General features: G+C 31.2%; 2 protein-coding genes across 5 annotated transcripts; one reads left to right on the forward strand and one right to left on the reverse strand.

The window, feature by feature from the left end:
• Positions 1 to 1,419: 1,419 nt before the first annotated feature.
• LOC115889984 (uncharacterized protein C3orf38 homolog) lies at positions 1,420 to 2,544 on the forward strand. The gene is made up of 3 exons (XM_030910090.1): positions 1,420 to 1,643; positions 1,699 to 2,031; positions 2,081 to 2,544. Exons 1-3 carry the CDS (start codon positions 1,472 to 1,474, stop codon positions 2,473 to 2,475), a joined length of 900 nt encoding a protein of 299 aa, XP_030765950.1. The 5' UTR covers positions 1,420 to 1,471; the 3' UTR covers positions 2,476 to 2,544.
• A 3,558-nt stretch (positions 2,545 to 6,102) lies between these two features.
• LOC115889998 (protein abrupt-like) lies at positions 6,103 to 27,416 on the reverse strand. 4 transcript variants are annotated; one of them, XM_030910126.1, is made up of 4 exons: positions 26,589 to 26,705; positions 26,061 to 26,438; positions 25,514 to 26,006; positions 6,103 to 7,105 (listed from the first exon to the last, which is right to left on the reverse strand). In XM_030910126.1, the coding sequence occupies exons 2-4, from the start codon at positions 26,427 to 26,429 to the stop codon at positions 6,873 to 6,875; spliced, it is 1,095 nt and encodes a 364-aa protein (XP_030765986.1). In that variant the 5' UTR covers positions 26,430 to 26,438; positions 26,589 to 26,705; the 3' UTR covers positions 6,103 to 6,872. The 4 variants fall into 4 exon arrangements, with proteins under 4 accessions (XP_030765986.1, XP_030765977.1, XP_030765980.1 ...); XM_030910117.1 differs by lacking the exons at positions 6,103 to 7,105; positions 26,589 to 26,705 and adding exons at positions 14,342 to 15,570; positions 27,204 to 27,416; XM_030910120.1 differs by lacking the exons at positions 6,103 to 7,105; positions 26,589 to 26,705 and adding exons at positions 14,342 to 15,570; positions 26,773 to 27,121.
• Positions 27,417 to 27,921: the final 505 nt, after the last annotated feature.

The raw sequence follows: 27,921 nt of genomic DNA on the forward strand, positions 1-27,921 counted from the left end.
AAATGAAGCCATCTATGAATTATATAGGAAATGTCATCGATCATCATTTTTAAGCCAGCTGGACGATTATTTCAAACATACAAGCTGAGTTCGTTCATAGTGTTTTAGAAATCTAGATAAACAAAGAATAATAAATTAAAGTATTCCAGGGGAAAAGAGAAGAACCTGTATCGTCTCTGATATCTGTCAGGGTATTGTTGAGTGTCATCTTTTTGCTCGAAGTTTTCAGGTCGATTAAAAAGATGACATTTACAATACTTTGCCGTAACTTTCACAAATATCAGAGAGAGAGTACAGGTATTGCCTCTCTTTCCTCTGGGATGCTTTATATCTGTTGTTCTTTGTTTATCTATATTTCTCAGAGCATAATGCCGAACACGATTACAGTATATAATAATTTCAATATCCTAAGTGGAAAGAAAAAAGATCACCCTTCTGTTTTGTACTATGGTCCCTTTCTTCCGATGGCTCATCTCGTTGATATTTAGGCAGGTATCCATAAAATATATATTTTATTATCGGTCCTGGGATGAAAAAATATAAAATTCAATTTGATTTGATGATCCTTTACTGTCACCTAAATCAGGAGAATGACAATGAGCATGTTAAGATGAAAAAAAACTTATTTATCAACACTTACCTACACGTTAGTCCAAGAAGTTTTATCAAAAACCTATATTTGCCTAAATAATTTATGTATTCAATTTACAAAGCAAACTGCAGCGTGTAAACAAAAGAAATAAAATGGCGACAAGTCAACGTCAACGATCCAAGGAGAAAAGTGGTGTTCGAATAACAAATTATGGGTTACAAAAAAATGTTTTTGTCTCCTTTCAACGCACACTTTAGAAAGAAAAAGAGATGAACAGTTATACTGAAAGAATGTCAAGGTTTTATCTGTCACTCTTGTCAATAATTTATCGGTAAGGAAGATTCCTAGAAAATCGCTTGTAGTCAAGTTTTCAACCATTTCCAGTTCTCCCATAAGAAGTGTCATCCACCTGCTTGCACCCCTGGGTACAACTTTGTTCATGTTTCACAGCGATACCAAAGTAATTTTGTAGCTTGAGGCACTATGTTCAGTAGCAACATCGATTCGTAGCGATATTCTGATTTGTCGCACACGTGTGATAGTGATACCATATTTCGCAGCATTTGAGCGACAATGGTTTTGCAATGAACATAGTACCGACCTGGCTTCGACATCGCGTGACATCGCTCCTAAACGATCGGTTGCTAACTTGAACAAAGTTGCACACCAGCAACCTTGTCCTTCAACCGAAGGTAGTATCCTATTACCAGGCCGGATAGTCCTAGTAATTCAGGTCTCAATGAAATAAAATCAGGATTTTTAAAGAAGAAAATATATTACCAGGCCGGATAGCCGTAGTAGTTTAGACCTTTAAATAATTAAAAAAAAAGAAGAAAATATAAACATAACCAACTTCTATCCAAGTCCTCAAAAAAATCTATGATCTATGATTATTTTGAATTTCGATTTTCTGTTCGATTAGAATGCGGATTAAAAATGATAGATTCCAGTGACGGTATAGCAACGGTCTTATCTACGTTAGATGAGGAAACCTTATTTGCATTAGAGAAAACTATAACACAAGGCTTTAAAAGAAGCAGTACCACTGAAGGTTTGAAAACTACTTATTATAACTGCTATGTTATTAGTATTTTGTTCTATTTTAGAGGCTATTTATAATATAATTAAGTATTCTAAAGACATACTCAGTATTTTAAGACGCAAAGCTGTTACCCGAGAAATATTATTTAACTACCTCGATGCTATTAATGTAAAGATTCAGTTGCCAGTAACAAAAAATGAACTTATTGATAAAATTACTGAAATATGGAACATACCTCAAATAAATACATTTAATTCAGAATCTAATGCACTGGCTAGTGTAGATGCTCAACAAAACTATTTAACGGATAGTGTTGTAGAAATGGCACAACAATTTTCAACGTGGTTTTACACAATGTTAAATTCGGGTGAATGTGGCAGTGAGCATTTCTTTCCAGGTAAGATGCTGTATTTTTAGAAAAAAAGTTTAAAATGTCAATGTTTCAGATGCTAAGCTTACAGTAAACATGTATACCAATGAAAATTGTGAAACAAGATCTGTGGAAGGCAACCCGGAAGAAATTTCACAGTACTTAACAGATCTGCATAACCAAAATAACTTTTATTTTAATCTTAATGAAACTGAACAGGGGATTCAAGGTAAAATAGATCCTCATGGACTAGTGATAATAATGGCCTGTGGAACAATACATACCGAAACAGTGTGCTGTGGAGTGTTTGAACAAATGTTTGCTTTAGCAAGAGACCCTTTAAACGACAATAACTGGAAAGTTAAAAGAACTGAAATTAACTTACAATCGCAAAATCAAGTGCTCGGTACTCCTGAAATTTGTTACGGCGAATCATCTAGTTCTGTAATACTAGCGTTCCCACCAGAATAATTATTTCATGTTAATGTATATATTTTATTGGTAAAATACACCTGTAAACTAGACTAGTTTAAAAATAACCATATTTGTATTATTTCATTTATTGTAACATTCCCAATATTAACATAAAAATGATTAAACAATATATACTATAAATAAATAATGACCTATATTCTCATATCAACATATTTTGGTTGCTTTAAAGATTCATTTGAACAATTTTATCACTGAAGACAAGATCACTTGCAAAATTATAATAGCTGCTTGATAGTCTTAAAATTAACAAATTAAATCATGTCTTTTACCTGCCGGTACCGGGTTAAAATATTCTAATCAAATTTTGATTTATTTTTCACTCTTTAAACTATATTTCATTCAACACAAGCTACTTTTGGTAAAATAATGTAGCTGAGCTAAGTCATCCAATATTGTTGATAATGTGTAACATGTAAATTATTTTTGTGTTCACACATTACAATAGATTGGGTAAAGAATAAGTATTTTCTGATATTAGTTTGAAGATGGTGATTAAAATTAGGTAAAAACGTTGATTGAAAGAATTGGGAAGATAGGCAACCTAATGGGTGAATTCGTGACAAGGCTGATTTGATTTCCCCGTACGTCTCAAGTGCTGTACGGTGGAGACACCAATCGTTCTGCGATCAACGCACAAAACACTTATTTTCTCTAATTCGGCCAGCGAAGGCATATCGAAGACGGTGTGGATCCGAAACCGACAGTGTTGCCATATTACAATATATAATATCTGTGATACGTTTGACGAAAATATCTTTGGATGAAAAATCCGCGTTTATGTATTCAAAAATTTATTCAAGTTAAACATAGAATAAACAACAAAAATAAAAATTCTTTTATAGGTACTGAATATGTCGTATGATCAGAAAAAGTTGTTTAGTTTTAGGCTTTTGGAAATGACGATTATTGACATTTAACATAGGTAGTATTTTACATATGAAATAACAGCGATCTTCATTTCCAAGCCAACTCTGACGCCGTTCTTTGTTTAATCATATATTATATTAAAATGTTGAATGATATTCAATGAAATCCGTATTATTAACGTACTGTACTCAGTATCCGTAAATCTACGGATTAATCAGTAGTTCTGGGTTCTGGCAACACTATCCCCGGTAACCACTCACTCTGTCAACTGAAAGCAGAACTATGATACAGTATTCTTTATCCCCTCCGCTGTAAACGACTATCAGCGCGCAGCGGCGCAGAGCTAAACTAAATCTCGGACAGACTGACGGTAACGCCAGCTACATCTCGGACAGGTCTTGTGCCACGAAATCGCCCATAAGGTTGCGCATCTTCTTATTCCTTCATCAACGCTATTTCCTGTTCCTGATATTTCCTATCTAAAATGCCCGTATGAATGAATTTTGTGCTTCTTTAACATTTTAAAACAGCAGAAGATATTTGACGCTAATTAAAATTGCGCATCTTCTTAATTCTTCAAACAACGGTAAAAAGTTGATCTGAACACAACATAACAGAGTTTAGTAGCTCTAGTAATACATATAATTTAATAGAGTCAAAATAAACCAAAATTAGATTCTTAATAGGCAAATATTTTAAACAGGAATGTAAAATATCAGCTAAATAATATCACAATATTTGTATATAAAAGTCTATATGATTTTTGTTAAATAATGTATTCTAGTTTTACGTTTATACATGATACAAATTAAAATTTCCTTAAAGCCAGGAAAACCCTTATTAAAACTATTGTATAACTGTAAAAATAGATTACATGAATATATTTGAAGAGATAAAAATATTTAAAATATAATGCTAGATATAACTATAGAATAAATAATAATTTGTATTTATGTCATAAAAATAATTATCATTTAGAAAGTTTAAATTAACGGTACAATACATAAAATTATATATAAAAATTCAACTAGAATTGACATAGAAATTTATGTCGTTATTTGAAAAGGCATGGCTTTTTTAAATGAACAAAACAGTTATTTACAAACCCTTAACAAAATATTTTACGTAGAGGGATTTTGCCTGCTATTTATTCATTTTATTACAATTTAAATTCCGAGTTATTTAAACATATAAGACATTTTTTCATTTGAACTAAGAACATGCAATAAAGTTCAATATAAGTAATATATTTAGCAATGCATTATTAACTTTGTTAAAACACATTGTAACAGATAAGAAAAACTAAAATTTACAAATCTGGCTTTCTGACAGAATTCATTTTAATTTTAGAGGAAAGTAATCAAATATGGAATAGTATCTCTTAACATGGTAAACCACCATTTTTGGGCAACGAATACGCCAAGGCTAAGAACATAGTGGAGCGACGAGGATAGCGGCGAGCAAGCAGCGCGACATCGCGTCCAAAACAAACCTGTGAAGACAAGTACGTACGAACATAGTAAAGCGATCTGCTCGAGCGGTTAGATCGAGCGGCGAGAACGATTCAAATAATTTTGTTTTCGTCGCTCTGTCGCGCTGTATAAAATGATAGATTCTCAAAAATTAATAGATTTAGTATTTGTAAGAGTGAAGTGGCAACAAATTTTCGTAAAGGTTATAAAACTTGCCAGACTTTCTTGGGTTTTTGAAAACTTCATCTAACCAAATGTTTGCGACACTACTGCCTAGAATTTTAGCCACTGTTAACATTTTAAATTATCAATAAGCAAATGAAAATAGTAAATTTGCACAAGTATCTCGCTATTCCTCGCCGCTCTACTATGTTTTAGCACCTCGAGGCTTGCTCGACGCGGTATCGCGCTGCTTGCTCGCCGCTATGTTCTTACGCAAAAGACAGTGATTTTTAATTCTTTCCCTCAAGGTTTTGGTGTAGGTTTTGTCTTGCGATTCAAACAGGCTTTGTGGCCACGGCGAGAGTGTTTTCTTTCAGCGCTATGAGAAAAGTTTTTTAGGTACTCAGAAAGTCAGTATTTCCTGATACGTGATTGCAAATAGTATTGTGTATTATGATAATGCATTGATTACATGTTTGTTTGATTGTTTTAGGTGTATTTTCTTGTCGGAATGTGTGAAAAAAATCTGATATACGTTTTGATTAGTTTGAAGATGGTTTGAAGTGTTTGTTTTATAATGGTACATATTTCGGTATCTATTCCATATTTAGGTGCCTTTATGTTCAACTTGTTTTTGAGAACATTTTTTACTTTACAGAAAACAGAGTGCAACTATATGATAATAACTAAGAATAAAACTTTTTCATTTACAATACCTTTTTTATATAACACAAAAACTAAATGGTATTTCATATTTGGTTACTTTCCTCCTTATATATATATAGGGTGAGTCTTAAATAGATGCAAATATTTTTACAGGTAGTATATTCGTGAAATTTTTTTTTTGAAAATTTGGAATTTTTTAAATTTTAAGTTAACAATAACATAACAATAATAAATAAATAAATACAATAAAATAATAATAAAAAAACATAATATGTTCATAATATGGCTACATACGTAATTGATTAAATTTACAAGGAAGAAAACCCAGAAAAGATATAGTAGTTCTCAAAATTTAATCAAAAAATAGTTTTTTTCTTTCAAAGTAAAATAACTCGGTTATTTTTGAGTTATTTGAAAAACGATAAAGAAAAAATATGTTTCTTTATATGCGCTTATTTAAGACTCACCCTGTATATATATTTTTAAATGGATATATTATTTTTTTATAAAGAACTATCCTTATTCTATAAGGATGATTATATTTAGTGAGTTAATATCACTATATAACGTATAGACTAAAATTCGTTTACGCATTCGGCATATAAAATATATAATTTCATTGTAATTCCAACTTTTTTTCTTAAATATAAATAACAGACCCTATTCTAACTCATTTTGATTTAGAAGTTGAAGTGAAAACTGTGACAGCCTATTTCTTATTAGTTTATTTTTTTAGTAATTATAGGGGATTTTTTCGTGAAATTATCAAAAGGAAATAGAAAAATGCCTCTAATGTCTAAACTCAAGGAGCTCAATTTCTGTATGGCTAATCTAGCAGAAAAATTTTGCTTTTATTTAGAAAATACCAAGAAAAAAGTGTTCAAAAAAGAGCAGGAGTCAAAAGGAGGACCCTCAAAAAGTTTAAAAATATATGAAGCTATAAAAACCATCAACAAAAATTTACAATATAACTAATAGATATACAGGACATCACAGAAATAATAGTACGTAACAATAACTGAGCATATACCTGCTAGAGTATTAAGCAAAAAATGTTTTCTTTTGATAATTTTAAACATTCTTTAAATTTAAAATGAGAATTTGTTTGGGTATATGTAATATACTCAAAATATATACATAAATATATAATATGACGTCGCATACAATATTTCTGGGACATTCTGTATAGACATAATAAAAACAAAATTAACTGACGGTCCCAGGGGCGTCTACTTGTTGCTTACGGTGGTGATACAGGTGTACTCTTAAACAGCTTTGATTTCTCATAGTTTTGCCGCAAATCTGACAATCTAGATCCGTGGCGTTTGTTTCGTGTTTGTCCCTTACGTGGACCTTTAAATTGTACCGATTTACAAACTTCCGGCAACAGTATGGACAGTTCACTTGGCCTTTATTATCCATCGTGTAAAGAGCGCATTCTGAAAATCGACAACATACAATGAAAAGTAATTTAAAGGAACGCAAGTTCGTTACCTTTGCTTTTCAATAATTCAGGTAAACTTTTCAAACTTGTTTTACGATTTAAATGACATGGGATGGATTTTAATGCGTATCTGATGAAATGTATAAAAATTATGATTAAACAATACTTCATATAAGTTAACAATTTACCTCTATACAAAAATGCTTCGTTTGCCCGTTAGAGAGCATCAAACTTTAAAAACATAAACACATTTTTAAAGATATTTTAAGAACCATTAGCCCGTTTTGAATGAGATTTAGGGCGGCTATGTTTTGCTAAGTGCTTTAACATTTGAATTTCACAAAAATCAAGAAAAAGTACGGGAAGGGTAAAAACTACCCCCACCCCTACATAAATTTTACTGTAAATATTTTCCAACTCAACCGACGACCGATTTTTTTTCTCGTAAAATGGCCCTTCTAGTATTTACTACATTGTTTATCTCTTGTAAAACGTCAATGCGTGTATTTTTTGAGGAAAAAAATATTTTTCCGAAGCTGACTTTTGAAGTTGAAAAGTGAACTGAAAAGTTTTTGTCACATCAAGCTATGGAGGCGCGTAAAATCTATTATGCCCTTAATAATCTAGTTGGCAAAAATATGGAATTTTACGTTAGTATTACAAATTATATTTGACAATAAGTTTCATAAAAGCTTAAAAAAATTAATAAATTTTGAATTAATTAACGTTCGGGTTTATTTTTGATCGATGCCCTCTAAAGGACAAATGAAGCACTACTTTTGTATAAAGGTAAATAATGTGCTATTAATTTATTTTGATTCAAAAAATACGTAGTTGTTCTATGTCCACGAAATATTGGAAGTCATAGGCGTGCCCACGGTGGGGGGGTGCCATGGCCCCCCCTAATCATCATAAATAATAAATAAAAAGACTTCAAACAAAAATCCACAAAAAAACCCGTGGGAAAACCGGGAAAATCAATTTTCTGCGTGCAGAAAATTACTTTGCGCACGCTCGTATAAAAAAAAATTTAGAAAATTTTTAATATATAATTATAATTATATATTTAACGACCATATTTAATTTTAAAAAAAGAGAGAAAAACATTGTAAACACTAGAAGGACCATTTTACGAAAGAAAAATCGGTCGTCGGTTGAGTTGTAGTATATTTATTTATACTAAAATTCATGTAGGGGTGGGGGTAGTTTTTACCTTTCCCGTACTTCTTCTTGTTTTTGGTGAATGCCAGATGTTAAAGCATTTAGTAAAACATAGACATCTAAAATCTCATTCAAATCGGAATAATGGTTCTTAAAATATTTTAAAAAAATTTGTTTATTTTTTGAAAGTTTGATGACGTCTAGCGGAAAAACGAAGCACTTTTGTATCGAATGAACTTATTTTGACTTCAAAAATACGTAGTAGTTCTATGTCTACGGTAGTGGATAAGTAATCATATTAAATTATCTGCATTATCCATTTTTGATGGTAAAAAGGTTTATCAAAAAAAAATATATATACAGGGTGGCGCCACTCATACAACGCGGAGGCTCCAAGGACTACGACAGTTTGTATTAAAATGAAATTTTGTGGGAATATTATGTAGGTTTATTTAGAGCATTTTTTAAAAATATATAGACATCTACAGGGTGTCCCAAAAAAGTTACACATTAAAGTTGTGATTTTTGTAATGGAGCATCATATATTATATTAATTGATTTTCGGATTCTATACGAATGATATAAAGGTGAGTTCAAAATGTAAAGTTTTTGACATATCTATATAGGCAGAATTGAAATTTATCCTGTATAGCCTAATATGTAGTTCAAATAACTATTGTACTTTAAATCAAATTAAAACTCGGCCCGAAAAGTTAGCCAGGGTGAGACAAAATTAATATTGAACATTTGTCACTTTTAAAAGCAAGTTACTCTTTGATTTTAAATGGAATACCCAGTATATAATTCGGATATTTAATGGGAAATTCTTCAGAATACTATGAAGGTTGCCTACCCTACAAACAAAGATTTTCCTAGATATTGTTAAGGATTCCGTGGGTCCTCTTTCAACTCACCATAAAACACTTGACGAATTTATTTTTAAACTAGAAACACAATCACTACGATAGCAGACTATTAAGTCTAACTAACGATTTTCTAGGCACCTTCGCCAATTAGTCCACAATTGGCTATTACAGAGCACTATTCAACCCACATTTTTGACAATATAAAAGAGAACTATATTTCTACACTACCAAATATCCTTAAATAATATGTTAACATATTTATTTTTCAGATGCAATCAAGCAAAACAGAAAATAATAGTACAAGACTTTGATGACAAATGGCAATTTACCACTATGTAAGCGCCATAGTTTCTGAATTCCGAAACCACTTAATGCAACTATAAAAACTTACGAAACATACAGTACGTCTGTCCGTTCTAGAGCTACGGGGTATCCGTGAGAGGGGAAACGATATTCTCTCTATGTTTTTCGTAAAAAATTAGACGACGCGTCTCATCAATAAAAATTCGACAAATTTGCAAGTAGCCAATAAAATTCGGAGGAGCGATTTGCGGTGACGTACTCGTCAAGTCGACGTATAAAATATATTGTTATTTATTTAAATGTTTTTTGTCTGCATTCCTTTCATAGACACAGATCCAGCAGACGTACTGTACTAAAGCATGATACTGACTAGACGTTTTTATAGTATAATAAGATACTTTTGGTTTAGTGGGTCATAATCCCAATTTTTTTTTCTACCAGTGGCGTGCGTGCGACAGGTGTTGCATTGAATATTTTAAAAGAAAAAATGAAGCAATTTAAAAATCCCTATTTTCGTTTCCAAGCGAATTAGATCCCTTGATATTTTCCGATGCATTCGTAGTACCCTTGTATAAAGGGTAGTACTAGTAATTTTTGACAAACACTTTTAATACAATCCTAGAATATGCGACGTTTTTATAAAATCAATGTCATGAAGTATGTTTTAAAAATGTTTATTTATTAAAAAAGTAGTAGTTCTTCACAAAAATTTTACCATCTCGTGTCTCAGAAGTTAAAACATTTAGGACGTACGTTCACATTACAGGGGATCCCTCAAGGAAACACTCTTACAAGGACAATTCAAAATTTAAAAATCTACATTGACATAAACATTTCAAGTTGAATGACAAAAAGACCAAAAACAAACACAAAGTAGGGAAAAAATCTTAAGTATTAATTTCTCCTAAAAAAAAGTAGTATTCCTCTCCACTATAAATATGATTTTTTTTTAAAATAAATGACCTTCAGTAGGTTTCTGATTTTGTATAATTAAAAATAATTTAAAAAGATATAAATTAAAAATCATATGAAATTAATCACCCCCCCCCCCATATCACACAAAACACATTTGACTCTATTAAAAAGAAATGACTTGAAATAAGACTGAGGTAAGATGGGAAAATAGAAAAATATACCACATTTTTGTAAAAACGTATTTATATTTTAAATATGAAATATACAATATATGCACTATAATGTTGACATAATTGATACTTAATAAAGTTATTGTTATAATGATATATTTAACACTAAATTCGATCATAAAGATTGTTTTTCAATATATTTACTAGTAGAAAAATGCCCTAAATAACATCGTTTATATAATAACAAATAGGCATTATTGACTAGCAAACAGCAGGATTTATGGCACACAACTAGAAATAATTTGGCATTAGAATAACTAAAAAATGAAAACTAAAATTAAAAGATGAACTTAAGTCTCATCACCTTGTAAAAAAATCAGACACCCTAAATACAGTTTGTTTTTGACGACGATTTTTAACAATTTAAATTAAATTTAAAACAATATTCTAAAAATTAGGAGAAACAACTGTATAAAAAGAAAAGTTAACTTCGAAACTATGATATAATAATTATACTAATAATAAGGTATGTTTCTAAATAAATAATAATTGGTTTACACCTTCTCTCATTTGAGTTAATATTAGATTACATAAAACCTAGATGCATACTAAAACAGATACACATTTATAATGAGAAAATTTTCATTAAGTAGTATGATTTAAAAAAGTATAAGAGTTCGACGGAAAATATTTTCGAATAAAAATAAATAAAAAAAATTATTAAAATTCCCTTGCTTATATGTTATTATAGTTTGAATTTGCGATATATTTTTAATGCAAATGTTTTAATCCAAACATACAATTGATGAAGACTGAAGTAAGTTATTTAACGAAATCTATAACCGAGCAGTAAAAATTTGAGTTGTTATTTATGAAGTAGTTTGTTTTAAATAATAAAATTAATATAAAATCAGTTGGTTGTGTTCCATGGAATATACGTATAACAAAAACGAGAGCTGATCTTATGTTTATTTATTTAATTTTTATTCAAATCAATCAATTCCTAATACAATGTTTTTCTTTACTTGTCTTGACTGTTAAATTTCATTTCAATGTAAAATCATAAGTTAGGCTGTGCTCTTACATTCGTTTTTAGGTAAATTTATAGAGACAATACAGCATGAAACAAACTTAAAGAAAACGTTTAAAAAAACAAACTACTTCAAGACTACAGACTACAAAAGCGACAGTAAGCTTTGGTTCTGTTAAAGTGAGCGTGATCAAATTTTCTGTTTGAAGTTTATATTTTGACAAGCTCATTTGTACAGTAAGAAAAATACTTTGTTGAATATAGTTATTTCATTACAATGTTTTATTTTTTACTAAATGTAATAAATATTAATTAAAAAAACTTTAAAACAGAATTATAAACGTGATTGCGCCTAAAAGGTTTTAAAAATATATTTTTAAAATATGAACATACTACAAAATTTGATTTTTGTAAAAAACTGCCCGTGTCGCTTCAGTGTTCAAGACGATGACATCACTACTAAAGGTGGGTTACCTACTCTCTTATCAGTCTCACTGAAGCAGTCTGATTAATTCAGTGTTACTTACTGAAAGGCGGAAAACGGTGCATGTGTTCACACGTTTTATATTGCTAGTTGAATACATTGATTTGGTCTAGACATCTTTCGTTGATTTTGTAATCATAAAATGTATACAAAGTTACAACCAGTTGTAATTTTGTCGAGAAGTCTGTTTACAATTAGAATACGAGTTATAAAATATTCTGATGTAGGAAAACGACTAAAATGTCGTAGATGGTTGGTTAGGCGAATAGTACTCAGAAATAAATGAGGTGTTAGTGAAACTCTATTGATCTCTAGGAGTTAGTTTTGGAAGACAATTCTGTCAATATTTCATAAAAACTTAACGAAAAAAATACGTTCTCACACTTCAATTTATAGACTGTAGCACGTCACAATTATTTTATTAGATAATATACCGGGTGCGTCTCAAAAGTGGCTCATCCCTGTAACTTTTTTTTATTTTTTCAGATAAAAAAAGAGATTTGGTATGTTAGTATATGACATAAATTAGGATTGATTGACGTATTCAATTGTTTTTGGTCACTTCCTGTTTCACCGGAAATGACTACAACTTTTGATTTTTAAATGGAACCCTTGGTATTTTTTTACTTTATCCGATAGAAAACGGCATTCTGAATAGAATGACATATCATATATCAACTTTTGACATTCTCGCTTAATAAAAAATCGTATTTTAAAATTCAATCTAAAGTGCTATGAATAGCTATGTTAAAAACACTAATTCTTAATCAAGGAGCCTTGGAAAAATAGATTTGATCGTCTAATGTTTTTAGTGTCTTGTCCTAGCCAGTTAGAAAATGCTCAAATCGTATTTTTAATCATATATCAATTTTTTCAAATGGAACGAGGGTGGCTCATTAGCATATTTGAAAAAAGCATTTTTTACGAATAATTTGTTACCACACACTTGATACTTCGAGTCAAATTTTCGTTACAAACCGCAAGTTATAATTTCAAATAAACCATATGCAAAAATGTCAAAAGTTGACATATGATATGTAATTCTATTCAGAGTCATATTTTCTATCGAATAAAGTAAAAAAATATCGAGGGTGCCATTTAAAAATCAAAAGTTGTAGTAATTTCTGGTGAAACAGGAAGTGACCGAAAACTATTGAATACGTCAATCAATTCTAAGCAATGTCATATACCAACATGCCAATATCGTTTTTTTAACTGAAAAAATAAAAAAAAGTTATAGGGGTGAGCCACATTTGAGACGTACCGGGTATATAGTAATAATTAATATTATTACATTAGCCAACACCCGACGCCACGCTATCCTACGTGTTGCGACGTGGGAATGGGTGTACACATTTTGTAAAACGTATTAACACGTGTTAACATGCCTGCAATTTTTATTAGAGTTAAAGAAGTTATGAGTAGGGTTACGAAAATATACTAGAAGTATCGATACCCATACCGATACTAGATTATAATCATAATACCAGTACACCAATATATTCAGAATCGAATATCGATATTTAATAAGATCAATCTTTTGTTGCAATTTTTTCTGGATCTATCTTGTTATATTCCATGTTGAATCGATACAAAATATCGATTTATTTTATTTTTGGGACATTCCTACATCAACTACAAAAGGAGATAGTTGCGGGACTAGAGAGGCAAGCAGGAAACAACACGCCGTAACACACGTCGGTGAGATCTGGGACAGACGAATCGCCTATCAAATGTGATAGCGTGTTTTACGTGAAACTACGTTTTCCGTTTTTACAAAACGTCTGTGATTGCGTTGCCGTGTAAACAAGAGTTAAAGCAAGTATTTTGACGTACGTAATGTAAATGGTACATTTGTATTTCTAAAATTGTTTTGTGAAACAATTTATTAGCCGACCATACCAACAGGTATGGTAGGCTATTAAGATCGGTAAAAAAGTTTTTTAATTTCACTCAAAATGAGTTATTTGGGTCATAAATGAGCTAAATACAAAATATTTCCATGGTGTCTGTTTGTCCGTCTGTAACACGATAACTCAAAAACCGCTAAACCTATTTTAACCAAATTTGGCACAAAATACTGTGGCACCCGAGAATCTGGCCATTAGTTTTTGGTGGGGGGTGGGGGGATGGTAAGGGGGTATGGGAGGGGGTTAAAAATTTTAAAAAATCGTAACTCCAAAATTACAGTAGAACTAAGCGAAACGCGGTTTTCAATTTAAGATTAGGAATAATATTTGCAACAAAATTTGTAATAACATCAAAATCAGTCAAAGTCGCAGTTTTTGAGATAAAAAAAATTGGAAAAATTCCTTTACTTTGAAACTAAAAGAACTGCCTACCAATTTTTTATTAACATATTTTAGTATGGGCGGCTATAAACACTGATATTATTTCATTGATTCCACATTAAATTTATAAAAGTAATATCGAAAGATGAAAAAAATATTAATAGGAATTATTATGATTTTATAGGAAGTAGCCCCCCTTAAGATTTAAATTTTCTTATAATAGATGTAGACTTGTTCTGCTCTAAGGAGACGACATATCAAACGATAGGTGTACGTACACCAATCTGATCATCGAAACTGCGTGGCCTGGATTTTAACGTGTAAGACAGTGATGTAGACAGCTTAAATGAAAAATCAATAAAAGTTAGCTTGATACATTTCTTATATGCGGTATTGCACGGGTTTTGCACCAAAATTTCAAATCGCACAAGTAGGTTTTTACGAAAAATGTTGCATCTAGGGCTGGAACTTTATTTTTCATAATTAGTTACTCATTCTACTACAGCTATAATAGATTCTTAAACAACTGTCTAATAGAAATGAGCATTATTGTATAGCTTAAATATATTATCTTCGTTTATTATTTTATTTATCGTATAAACCGGCAACACTGTACGCCGTTTTTTATTTCGCCTCTCTATCTGTCAACTGGCCGTATATATCTCTATTTATAATTACATGTTAGTTAATATGCATTATAGTACAGACCACGGAAATAAAGTGACCATGGCTAGTATGTCTTTGGCCGTGCTTTAACTGTCTTATTCACTATTCAGTCAAAATGAATAAAACTTTCAATTTTACTGAGAGTATGAATATATTGTTCAGTTTCATTAAAAATACATTCTCACGTTCATTATTCGTTTAGTCACACCGAATCACTGACACAGTCAGACTACTTCAATGAGACTGATAGACGAGAACCCACCTCAAGTCTAATTATTTCGATAGACAGCTCGACATAAGTTTAACGTTTCAAAAGTTATCAACATTCAAATCTTCACTTCGATTTTGTTTTGTCCCAGATCGTTCATATTGGTGAAATGGAATTTGGCAATATGTTTCCGTAGACTTTCTGTGTTTTTATAGAGCTGTTCGCAGATGACGCATTTGAAGGGACCCGCGTCCGAGCCGTGTATATTTTTCTCGTGGGTACGCAGATGATCTCTTCTCGAAAACTTTTTCAGGCACTGTTCGCATTGGTATCCGTGTCTGAAGGATCGTGAGTCCGACCTACCACCTACGCAACAAAGAAATCACAATTTATTTAATATTCTCGTTCGCGATCATGCAATTTCGTCTAGCGTTGTAGTAAAATACGTAATCTAGCCTACCATGTAATCAAATAAATGGTTCAATTTTGGGATATATCATGTCACTCATATCAGTTAAGAAGATGTGTATATATTTTTAAAATAATTTTATAAATTTTAAATCAGAATTTTTTTAAAAGTTAGATTTAAATCAGAAAAATTTTAATCCTTACTAATATTATAAACGCCAAAGTTTGTATGTATGGAAGTATGAATCTTTGTTCCTCTTTCACGCAAAAACTACCGAATGGATTTTAATTAATTTTACAAAATTATAGCCTATACATCAGAATAAGATATAGGCTATAAATTACGGGTAGTTCGGTAATTCGGTAGTTAACGTATACTTTAGCCACAGCAACAGCAACGCGTAGACGGGCTCATATATGTGCATTGTAGTCGCAAGAAACTTACATTTTTAAGAATAGCAAAGATATATCATTAAGTTCAATATAGTAGTGCTAACCTGGTACGATTCTAGATTAATCGAAAGCGATTAACTTTTTATTTTCAATACACCCTGCATATTTTATAAGATATTTGTAATTAGTTAAAGTTTTTCAAGAGAAGGGACAAATTCGACAGACGAAAATCCAAATATTGAAAGAAAACATTTTACTAACTTTATTGTGAATAATGCTACAAAAACCATTTTTTAGTAATTTTGTAAACCAACTGACTATGTAATAAGTACCTAGCAGCGGCGTGCGGTCCATGGAAGCGGGGGAAGCACCGCTTCCCTAAACTTTTTAAAGATAAAAAAAATAAATAGTTAAACGTTAATAATACTGTTATTTTATAACAAAAGATTAATTTAATTTGTTAAAATTATTTATTTGAAACCTCACATAAACGTAGTAAATTTAATTAGCCTTTTACTGCATGGATGCGCGTCTGGAAATCGCCGCCGGTAGCCTATCCCTCCTTCGTGTAGGTGTTATTGACCTCGAACGCAAACGACAAATTTAAGCCAGCATAGTTGCTAGCCACGGCAGCGATCTTTCGGCCGCCTTCCGCGACTTTTTAATTTATCGGGACAGGTTCGCTTGCGATTTTATAGGTAATATTGTATTTTTTTCGGATTTAACTTAGTGTTTACTGTTTCGTTTGTAATGGAGGGTCAAGAAGGACAATCTTCTGCTTCTGCTAGTGTAGAAAATTAATTTAAAATATCGTATTTTAACTATTATAACTTTATGTGTTTTTGTTTGTTTAACAAAATTTTCGATGGAATTTTAATCGAACAATGGAATTGGCCTCGGAATTTTCAAAGGTAAGTTTTTTAAGAAAATGTAAAAGTAATGTCTCGAAATAGGGTTTTTTACTGATTCGCTTCCCCGCCTATAATTGTCACCGCACGCCGCTGGTACCTAGTACCTAATGCATCTTGAAAATTAATATAAATGCCGATAAACAGCAATGCCATTAAGAAAATCAGTTAATAACACATATATTAAATTAGAAATATGTATTGCCGTCTGCCCAAGAAGCCGGAGAAGATTTCTATAGAGGATATATGACAAAAAATGGCAGAAAATACAATTTATTTGCGAATCAAGCCTAGTTCTCATTAATTCGAACTAGCAGCGCCTCAAGAGCTTTCTGGAAATTAAAAGACAGGGTTTTCTCAAGCATGACTTGAGCACAAAAAACGAAACTTGCAGTGTACCGAGCAATAATAATCCCCATCATATTATATGGAAACGAAACCTGGGTGCCCAACCCCCGGCATATGAACGCATTAAACAAGTTGCAACAGAAACATCTTAGACAACTGTTAAGAATCAAATAGTATCACCATGTCTCAAACGTATCGGTCCTTAAAAAAGCTAGCTGCGAGAGCGCTGAAGTCATGATTACTAAATCCCGCTTAAGATGGACTGGTTATATATGCAGGATGCAAGAAAACCGCCTACCGAAATTTATTCTTTACGGTGAGTTTGTAGACGGTAAGAGGAAACCGGGTGGACAACTCAAGAGATACAAGGATATTTTCCATGAAAACTTAAAGGGGATAATACAGCAACAGTACGCAATGGAGAAGAATTCTAAACTCAGATAACAACGACAACCAAAAAGTAAAGAGGCAACAAAGTAATTAGATTTTTGAATGTCCGGAGTGCGAAAGAGAGATAACATCACGTATCGGGCTTTTCAGTCACAGAAAAGCTGATGAAATTTCTGATGCGTGTCAAATACTCGTCAGCGAGTAATGGCAATAATGATGATGATGAACTCCTAACCACAAAAAAACTGGCAGTACATATCTATTACATTACATAGATACTGTGCGATTTTAACAAATCTCTAGTGCCTTGAAAATTCGCGGACACATAGTCTATGAATAAAGACAGTCGTTTGACAGAGTTTAACCGAACCGTGTGTTATTTTATTGCCTTCCTGATATTTTGAATTCACACAATATCTTTATAAATTATAGCCAATGTGTTATTCTAATGTATAAGCCATATTATTGCAAAGTTTCATTAAAATCCATTCAGTAGTTTTTGCGAGAAAGAGTAACAAACACTCATACATTGATACAAACTTTCGCATTATATTTATAATTATTTAAATTAATTTTTTAATTTTTTTTTATTATGACCAACACAGCGTAGAATTAAATTTCTATATCAGCAGTTAAGTGGCAAGAATCCTTATATAATTTTATTATATACCTATACTGCAAGAAATTTGTTTTCTATTTTATAATTTGGCTTGCCTGAAAAAAAGCCTTTTACTATCCTTTTACTATCGATAGTGCGCCTCGGTGGTACGAAAGTACTACCATTGCACGCAGGCCGCTATCTCCCGTTCGGGACTTAATACCTTTGTTCGGGTTCTTGTTATTACCGATTCTGAACCGTCCTAGAACTCGGCAGCGCATGCGCAAATGAAATAATGTCTTCATATTTCCTTCTGCGCATACGCATCACAGTTCTAGGGCGGTTCAGAATCGGTAATAACAAGAACCCGAAAAAAGCTAATATCTAACCGACACTTTCCGACAAGTCGGAATTAACTATCTCTGGGCTGTGGTTGTCATTTTGTGGATCTGCCCAAGCTCACCTGATGATGGAGTATGGCTCCGAAACCGGTAGTGAGAGCAGGTTGATCCATATTATGACCAACACAGCGTAGAATTAAATTTCTATATCAGCAGTTAAGTGGCAAGAATCCTTATATAATTTTATTATATTTATAACATTAGTAAGGATTTCGAAAATTTTTTTTTGGTGAAAAATTGACGGCAAAGATTTTAAAAAGTTCTATTTTAACTTTTTCTTATACAAACCCAACTGTAAGAATGAAATGTCCGAAAGTCGGATAGTTGATAAACTTTTTTACTTTTTACATAGGTACTTCGTTTCGCAATATTGTTGCGGACTGATGTGGACTCGACCTAACCTAACTATATGGCCCGCCCTCGGATGACCTTAACATCGCATTAAAGAATAGACACCGTAATGATTCATTCGAAGATTCGAGAAGAATCGAGTCCCACTGGAATGGAGTAGTACATACGAGAACATTCGAAACCTTCTCTATGCACCTAACGATCTATGGACTATTCTAGTAAACTTTAGCTGTAGGTATAAAAGCCGGCGGCTGTGGCTTAGAGAGGGCAGTTATAAATAGACAAGTACAGTTGACGCGCTAAAATTCAAAAATAAATTCTTAGTTATAAATCGTTTGTAAATAGTTCTTTAAGTCTTTTATCGTTATTGTTTTTGTTAATTAGTGTTAAATAAATAGTGTCTAAATAAATTGTGACTTTCTATCCACACGGAACCGACGAAAAATGTAACAAAAAATCAAATTAATTACATTAAATATGCCGATACTAATTAAATACGGGGATGTAAGAAATAACAATTAGAAAACGTTAAATAGTTTTTCATAGTTGGCTGCTGTGACTATATGACATCTGGTATTCATTCTAAACAACTATTTTAAGTATTTTTTACGCTTTTTTGACCATTTAATTATCCTTGGGCGAATTTTATATATTTGAAACTCCCTCGTATACGAAATACAATAATTGAATATAGACTAGAATATTTGGAGTTTGGCAGAATGTGAAGACTTTTATCAGGAATATAGATTTCTAAGAAATTTATAATAAAAAAAATCCGTATGTGTCTAATTCGTTGCTGTGCTAGAAAGTATGTTAAAAATGATAAACAGGGATTCAACAGAAATTAACATCGATGGCAAATTGATAAATCATCTCTGTTTTGCAGATGACATTATTTTAATAACAGACAACATACAGGAGGCACAGAATATGCTGGATATGCTGAATGATGCTTCGGAAAAAGTCGGTTTGAAAATTAACTTGTCAAAGACACAATACATGACAAACCTAGTACTGAGTGGAAATTTAAACATTAATAACATACCTTTGGAACAAGTGCATATATATAAATACTTAGGGCATGAGATCGGTATTAGAAGGGATAATCAGACCCACGAAATTCTACGAAGAATAGGTTTGTCGTGGGCGGCATTCGGTAAACTAAGGCATATACTGATATTCTGAGATCTGATATTCCCATATGTTTAAGAAGAAAGATCTTTAACCAGTGTGTCTTGCCGGTCCTCACGTATGGAGCTGAAACGCTTACTTTGACAAAAAAGAACATACATAGAATACAGGTCATGCCACGGAAAATGGAAAGGTCCATGTTGGGAGTTACACTCAGAGATAAAATACCCAATCATACAATACGAAATCGAACAGGAGTAAGAGATATCTTATAAGTAAGAGCGGTGATATCTGTCTTGCATCTTAAATGGAATTGGGCAGGACATGTGGCTAGGATGACAGATGGACGGTGGACAAAGAGACTTGTGGAATGGAGACCGAGACACGAGGCCTATAGAAGCAGAGGACGACCTCCTAGTCGATGGACAGACGATATTAAAAGGGTGGCTGGAAACTGGATTCAAGTGGCACAAAATAGAAAGGAATGGCTAGAGTTAAGGGATACTTTTCTTCAGCAGTGGACGGTATAAGCTAAGTGATGATGATGATGATGATGATGTGTCTAATATTTTAGGACACACTGTATGTTATTCATTGTCATTTTAATTCAAAGGTAATTTTTTTTATGTGGGTTTTTGGATGTTGTCTGTCGAAATTGTCCTTTCTCACTTTGAACAGACTTGGCTATAAACTTCTTGACGACTTTTGAAGAACATATCTTTTAAAATTATGATGAATGACGATTTTTATAAGCAATATTTAATAAAAATTGAAAAAAAAATAACTTATCTTTAATTAATATAGATTGTTGCATTTATAAAAAATGGGTGCCCGGTGGCGTAGAGGTACAGGCTCTCGTCTACCAATCTCAAGGTAGTGGGTTCGAATCCCAGACCCGGCATTTCAACAGCCGACTATTTCTATTTAAATAAAAATAGTTTGGGCACCTAGGTCGACTCAGCCTTAAATGGGACTCACAATCCTGGGGTAATAATAGGCGGTTGAAGCGTAGTGCTAGCCACATTACCTTCCTTGTATACCGAACGGCTCTAGTATGGCAAGCTGTACCTTACTACTCCCAAGGCGTTAAACGCTATATACGGGAGCTATTATTATTATAAAAATTAAAATTATATCAAAATAAAATAAAAAATTTGTAAACCCACTGCACGACACTAGTTCATTACTTAAATGATTTTAGCTATCTAGTATTGAATTTATCTTTGTTAGGAAATAATTTGTTAATGCATTTAAAAATATGAGTATAGACTTTGTATTTATATTATGATAGTTTATAAATATATCGAAATGTATTACAGCAATAACTAATAAATACAATTTTTTAGTTTTGTGATAAAATATACACTTCAAAACTGATATATCTTTTAATCCATTTTATTTGGTTACATTTCACAAAAATTACAATAAAAAATAATACATTTAATACAACAGGTCTTTATTTAAGAATATTGCTTTACATTATTCAGGTTACACAGGTTATTTTGTCAAAATTAAAGAAAAAAATACAGTACGAACCTGTTAGATACAGTGGTTATTGTGGTTATATTACTTACAGAGCAAAGGCAGGAAGTTTAAATAAGTCAAATTTAGCTTCATGCCATTAATTGGTTATCCTAATCTTCTGACGGCTGCAAAACGTTTAAAATATTGCAGTTATAGTTACATATTAGTGCGTTATTTCGATGTTACTTACCATGCAAAAAATATAATATATAAATGTAAAACACAAATAAAATACTTATACCATTCACACAAGTTTATAAAAAAGCTGAACAAAAATTAGTAATTAAAGAATGTCGCATAAAACAAAAAACGCATATTATATTAATGTGCAACAAAAATGTTAAAAAAGTATAAAAAATCTACGAATATTTGTGATCTCCAATCGATATAAATAATAATAAATATGGGATTAAACTAAATGTGCGAATGTTCTAAATCTACAAAATGCATGCTCTATAAATTTGTTGGGAGCAAAAATATTTTTTTAACTGAGTAATTTGAAAACAAAGCTTCTTATTTTGTTATTTTATTTTTGGATATATTAACATTCTTGAAAAATCACAGGAACTATAAAGTATTGTCAAATTTTAGTTACAGAAGTGCAAATATCTTTTTATTTGTATTTTAAATATGTAAAATTAGATGCAGTTATTAACTTGCTTTTCAATTTAATGTACCATAATAAATGTTTTAATTTTATGTTTATAGATATTTTAAAATAAGGATAAAAGAAAAAGCACTTAAACTAAAAAGAGGTATCCTATATAAATTTATAATACAAATGAAACAAACAGTGATGATATTAGTAAATTTGAATATTGTGAATGTGAGATTAACGCAGGTATATGCAGTACCGGGTGTCCCACTAAGAATAGCTCTCGGCTGTATCTCGGAAAGTATTAGCCGTAGGGCCTGCGGAAAAAAATATTTACAACTAAAGAGACTATGAGAAATTGCTGGAAATTATTTTCAAGTTTGTAGAACAACCGCTAGGGGGTGCAACTGCAACAAAAAATAAGAAAATGGAGTTTTTACACAATTTTGTCTAGATAAGGTGTACTATAAGTAATAGCTTCATAATCTTCAGTAAATTTTGAATATTTTTTGTTAGAACCATTTTCTCCTACCTATGTACCAAAATAAAATGGTGGGGGGAGGTTAGATCTATTTTTATTTAAATTTTAATAACTCCGGACTGGATGATCGGAATCCAACAAGCGAGGGCTCGTTTAAAAGAGCGTTTCTTACTCTATATTGTACCATATAAACAATAATAATAAGCTTTTGAACGTAGACGCTAGGGGGCGTTGTCTTACAATTTAACAAACATTGCGCGTTTTTTCAAAAAAATGAAATGCGATAGGATATGTAATTTTAGCTGATAGTAAAAAGTAATAAAAGCTTAACAAGTCAGCAAAACCGCATCTTGATATCTTTTTTCAACCCAAAGTTATTAGCAAAATTATAATAAATACGAAAATATAAGCACTTAATTACCTTATTTTTCTAACACGGTATTACTAGCCCTCTTGATTATGAACATTCTGACAAAAAAATAAAATATAAATGATTAGATTATTCTAAAATCGACAATATACCAGAATACCATAATACCAGATATATTAATATCTAATAATTAAGATATCAATGACAGTTAATAAAAAACGACGCCTCAGTGAAGTCATGGTAGGCTTTGGAAAAAAGTTGCTTTTGACGTAATAGTATAAACGTCAAAGTGTTATTAGATCAACATTTTGATAGTCTTAGCAGCGTTTTTTCTCTGTTGAAGAAAGGCATTTTTAGAAAACCAATCAAAAGATAAAAAAAAGGCTGCTGAGACTATCAAAATGTTGATATAATAATATTTTGATGTTTAAACTATCCGTTTAAAAGCAACTTTTTTCCAAAGCCTACCATGAATTCACTGAGGTGTCGTTTCTTATCCACAGTCATTGGTATCTTAATTATTAGATATTAATACACCTAGTATTATGGTTTTCTGGTTCATTGTCGATATTTTCAATAAAATAATCTTTTCTATATTATTTTTTATTAGAATGTTCATAATCAAGAGGGCTAGTGATATCATGTTAGAAAAATAAGGTAAATAAGGGCTTCTATTTTCATATTTATTATAATTTTGCTAATAACTTTGGCTTGAAAAAGATATCAAGATGCGGTTTTCGCTGACTTGTTAAGCTTTTATTATTCTTTACTATCAGCTAAAATTACATATACTATCGCATTTAATTTTTTTGAAAAAACGCGCAATGTTTGTTAAATTGTAAGACAACGCCCCCTAGCGTCTACGTTCAAAAACTTATTATTATTGTTTATATGGTACAATATAGAGTAAGAAACGCTCTTTTAAACGAGCCCTCGCTTGTTGGATTCCGATCATCCAGTCCGGAGTTATTAATATTTAAATAGAAACAGATCTAACCTCCACCCACCACTTTATTTTAGCAGATAGGGGAAAATGGTTCTAATAAAAAAGATCCAAAATTTACTGAAGATTATGAAGCTATTATTTATAGTATATCGTATCTAAGAAAAATTTCTTAAAAATTCCATTTTGTTATTTCCATAGCAGTTACACCCTCTAGCGGTCGTCCTACAAACTTGAAAATAATTTTCAGCAATTTCTCATGGTCTCATTAGTTATAAATATTTTTTTCCGCAAGCTCTGCGACTAATACTTTGCGAGATACAGCCGAGAGCTATTCTTAGTGGGACACCCTGTATAGTAATATAGTAAAGCATTATACAGGGTGTCCCAATATTCCGTGGACTACTACGTATTTTTGGAATCAATGTAAGTCCATTGGACACAATTTACCTCTATACAAAAGTGCCTCGTTTGTCCGTTAGAGGGCATCAAACTTCAAAAAAATAACATATTTTTTCAGATATTTTAAGAACCGTTTTTCCTATTTGATTGAGATTTTGGGTGTCTATGTTTTGCCAAGTGCTTTAACATTTGACTTTCACAAAAATCGATAAAAAGTATGGGAAGGGTGAAAACTACCCCCACCCCTATATACTACATTTTACTATTAATATTTTCCAACTCAACCGACAACCGATTTTTTTTTCGTAAAATGGTCCTTTTAGTATTTGCTACATTTTTGTTTCTTGTAAAAAAGGCCACCGCACATATTTTTTGAAGAAAAAAAATATTTTTCCGAAGCTGACTTCCAAAAAATATTTTTTGTCACATCAAGCTATGGAAGCGCATAAAATCTAATAATCTCTTAATAATCTAGTTGGCGAAAATATCGATTTTACGTTTATTAAAATATTTGAAAAAATGTGTTTATTTTTTTAAAGTTTGATGCCCTCTAACGGACAAATGAAGCACTTTTGTATAGAGGTAAATTGTGTCCAATTAACTTATTTTGATTCCAAGAATACGTAGTAGTTCTATGTCCACGGAATATTGGGACACCCTGTATACATACTAATGTATAATGGACATCGGGACAGTTAAAGTTCTGCTGTAGATGTTTATAATCATTACCTATTTAACATAAAGGTATAATAATATACTTGTTCTATGAGATGAGAAGTAGAAACTATGCTTCAGAACTTTCAAAAGACTTTGAAAATGATGACGTGGTAAATTTTATATTTGCTATGCTATGAATGGCTACTATATTAAAGGCATACAAATATATTTCAACTTTGCCAGTCCATCTTGGGCATAGCTTCATAAATAAAACATTAATTGAATACTTAAAAAAACTCATAAATTAATTAAAAGTAACTGTGTACCTTATGTGCAATACAGAAAAAAAGACAATCATGTATTTTGCTCCCTACAAAAGCAAAAAGAGAAAAACTATTTACCAACATACCTTGATCTGTTGTATATGCATCGGTATTATTTGCTGCAGTAGAAGTAGCTGTACCAATTCCTGTAACATTTGTTGTTGTATTACTTTCCCATAATATTCCACACGCTTTTGAGTAATCTTTGGCTTCTTCATTCTCTCCAACAGACTTAACACTATTTAAATTTTGAGCATTTGAAAAATCACAGCTTTTGTATTCGGATTTAGGCTTTGGTATTTCAGATTCTTTGTTTGTTACGGCTGGCTTAACAGAATTAGAACTAGCAGAATAAGAGTCGGAACATTTAGGTTTTTTAGTGTGCGGGGGAGTAAGTGTTTTGGACTGTCTTTTTGAAGTATTTAGAGGTAAAGGTGAAGTTTGTACAGGGAACTGTTGTGAGTATGGTGTGGGCAAATCAATGTCAGTTGTTGTTTCAATGAGTTGGTTATATATGTCACTTTCTCCTTCCGTATCTATATCACATTTTTCATCTTTTTGAGACCGACTATCTTCATTCTAAAAATTGTTACTAATAATATTTTTGAAATAAACAGAAGTACAAATAGTTACCGATTCATCACCAGTTAATCCTTTGACTTGTAAGATCTCAGCAGTTCTTAAAAAGGACGATAAATTATCTCTTAGTACACTTACTTCTCCCATATACATGAACTGTAATATATCCTTCATATCTTCGTGACAAACATCTTTTAATATGACTATTGGATGTTTACAAGGGTTGACCTTAAATAGTTGTTTGAAATATGGACTGCAGATAGATAAAACCACTTTATGAGCCTGCAGAAAATGTCCATCGACAGCCAATGTTACATCAACCATGTCAGCTTGCTGCAACAGCTCATGAAATCCCGATTTTAAATTCGAATGGAAGTTGTTCCATCTTAATGAAAATTGTTCAGAAGTCACTGTACTGGCCATTATAACTTCCTAAAAAATAAATTATATTAATTAAAAATGAGTTTCTTATTATTCACTCCTAATAAATCAAATATAATTGAACATACGCATCAGAACATGTATATTTTTTAATACACATTTATTATATTAGAGAAAGTACTGTTATTAAAAATTAAATACCTTAAAAACTGCTTAATTGAATAAATAAGTTCATTTGTTTTAAAAACTTAAACATAAAACTGCACAATAGTACTATAGAAATAGAAATTAATTTCAGAATAGAATACCAATCTAGGTACTTATCTCTAATCTAAAATTTTGAAAACCAAACACAATAGCTATATTTTATCAAATTTTATCTTACCTGAAAAGTTTGATTTAGCTTAATAAAAGATATTATGTTATTCCACTTGACTGATGGAAAAACCTAATTAGATATTAATAAAAAGTGCAATGAGTTGATTATTACAACAATGTGTTGAATAAGCATTTGCAAAATATTTAATTCTAATTAGTTTTTACAATGCACTGAAATTCATTGCGTGTCATTATTACAAAATGCATTAGAGTGAATATGTTTTATTTCCTTATCACTTTTCCAAAAATAACTTGAATTTTTTATTATTCCTCAATGTCTTGATAAAATATTCCAAAACATTTGTTTCGATTAAAATATTTCAGTTCAATTTACTATACTATGTTCTACAATAATTAAAACTCTGAAAAATATCATTTTTTTGTATTTTGAATAGCCAATAGACTGAAATAACCTAAAAATAAACTTTGCTTACTCACCCCGCTGATACTGTAGCTTGTTAAATTTCAGTTAAGAATGTGTATTTAAGTTAGAATACTTCTTACTTTGCGTTGGTGAAAAAATTGTGCACAGTTTCAGTGTTACATAACAGAACCAATGCCGAAAAAATTGTAAACAAAACACGCAACTTCTAGAGAACAACCCTAATTAAGCATTTCCGGACCAATCCGGGCATCCGGGATAAAATCGTGATTGACGGCATTACGCCACGATGCCAGCTTCATCTATTTTTATGAGAAATATAAATATTGTAGTGTACTATAAATTTTCACTTTGTACTTATATTTTTAATATAAACCTTGTAGGTATTAAATATTCTAATTAATGTTAAAAAACATATGTGTATTAATATCAATTAAAATACATTATTTAGTTAGTTATTAACGTATGGAATACTTTACTCTTTACTTTCCTCAGTTTTTCTAGGGAAATTTGGCAACTGTGGTGTGTCGCATGTAGAGGTCAACTAAAAATTGTAGCCTGAAAATTTCAGACAGTGTTGGACTAAAATAATTTTTATTTTACTTGTTAAAAAAAATTCAAATTATTATAAAATTTTTATATTATGTAAAACCAAATATATCACTGATTTTTTCAATTTTATAGTAAATGTAACTATAAAATTAGATTATTAAAAAATATATTTTTTTCTGTTTCTATAATGACAATTTGCAGTAAATTTAAAAAATTAATATT

Source organism: Sitophilus oryzae, unplaced genomic scaffold (genome assembly GCF_002938485.1).
Source record: "Sitophilus oryzae breed Bouriz unplaced genomic scaffold, Soryzae_2.0 scaffold_1177_pilon_pilon, whole genome shotgun sequence".
NCBI lineage: Eukaryota > Metazoa > Arthropoda > Insecta > Coleoptera > Curculionidae > Sitophilus > Sitophilus oryzae.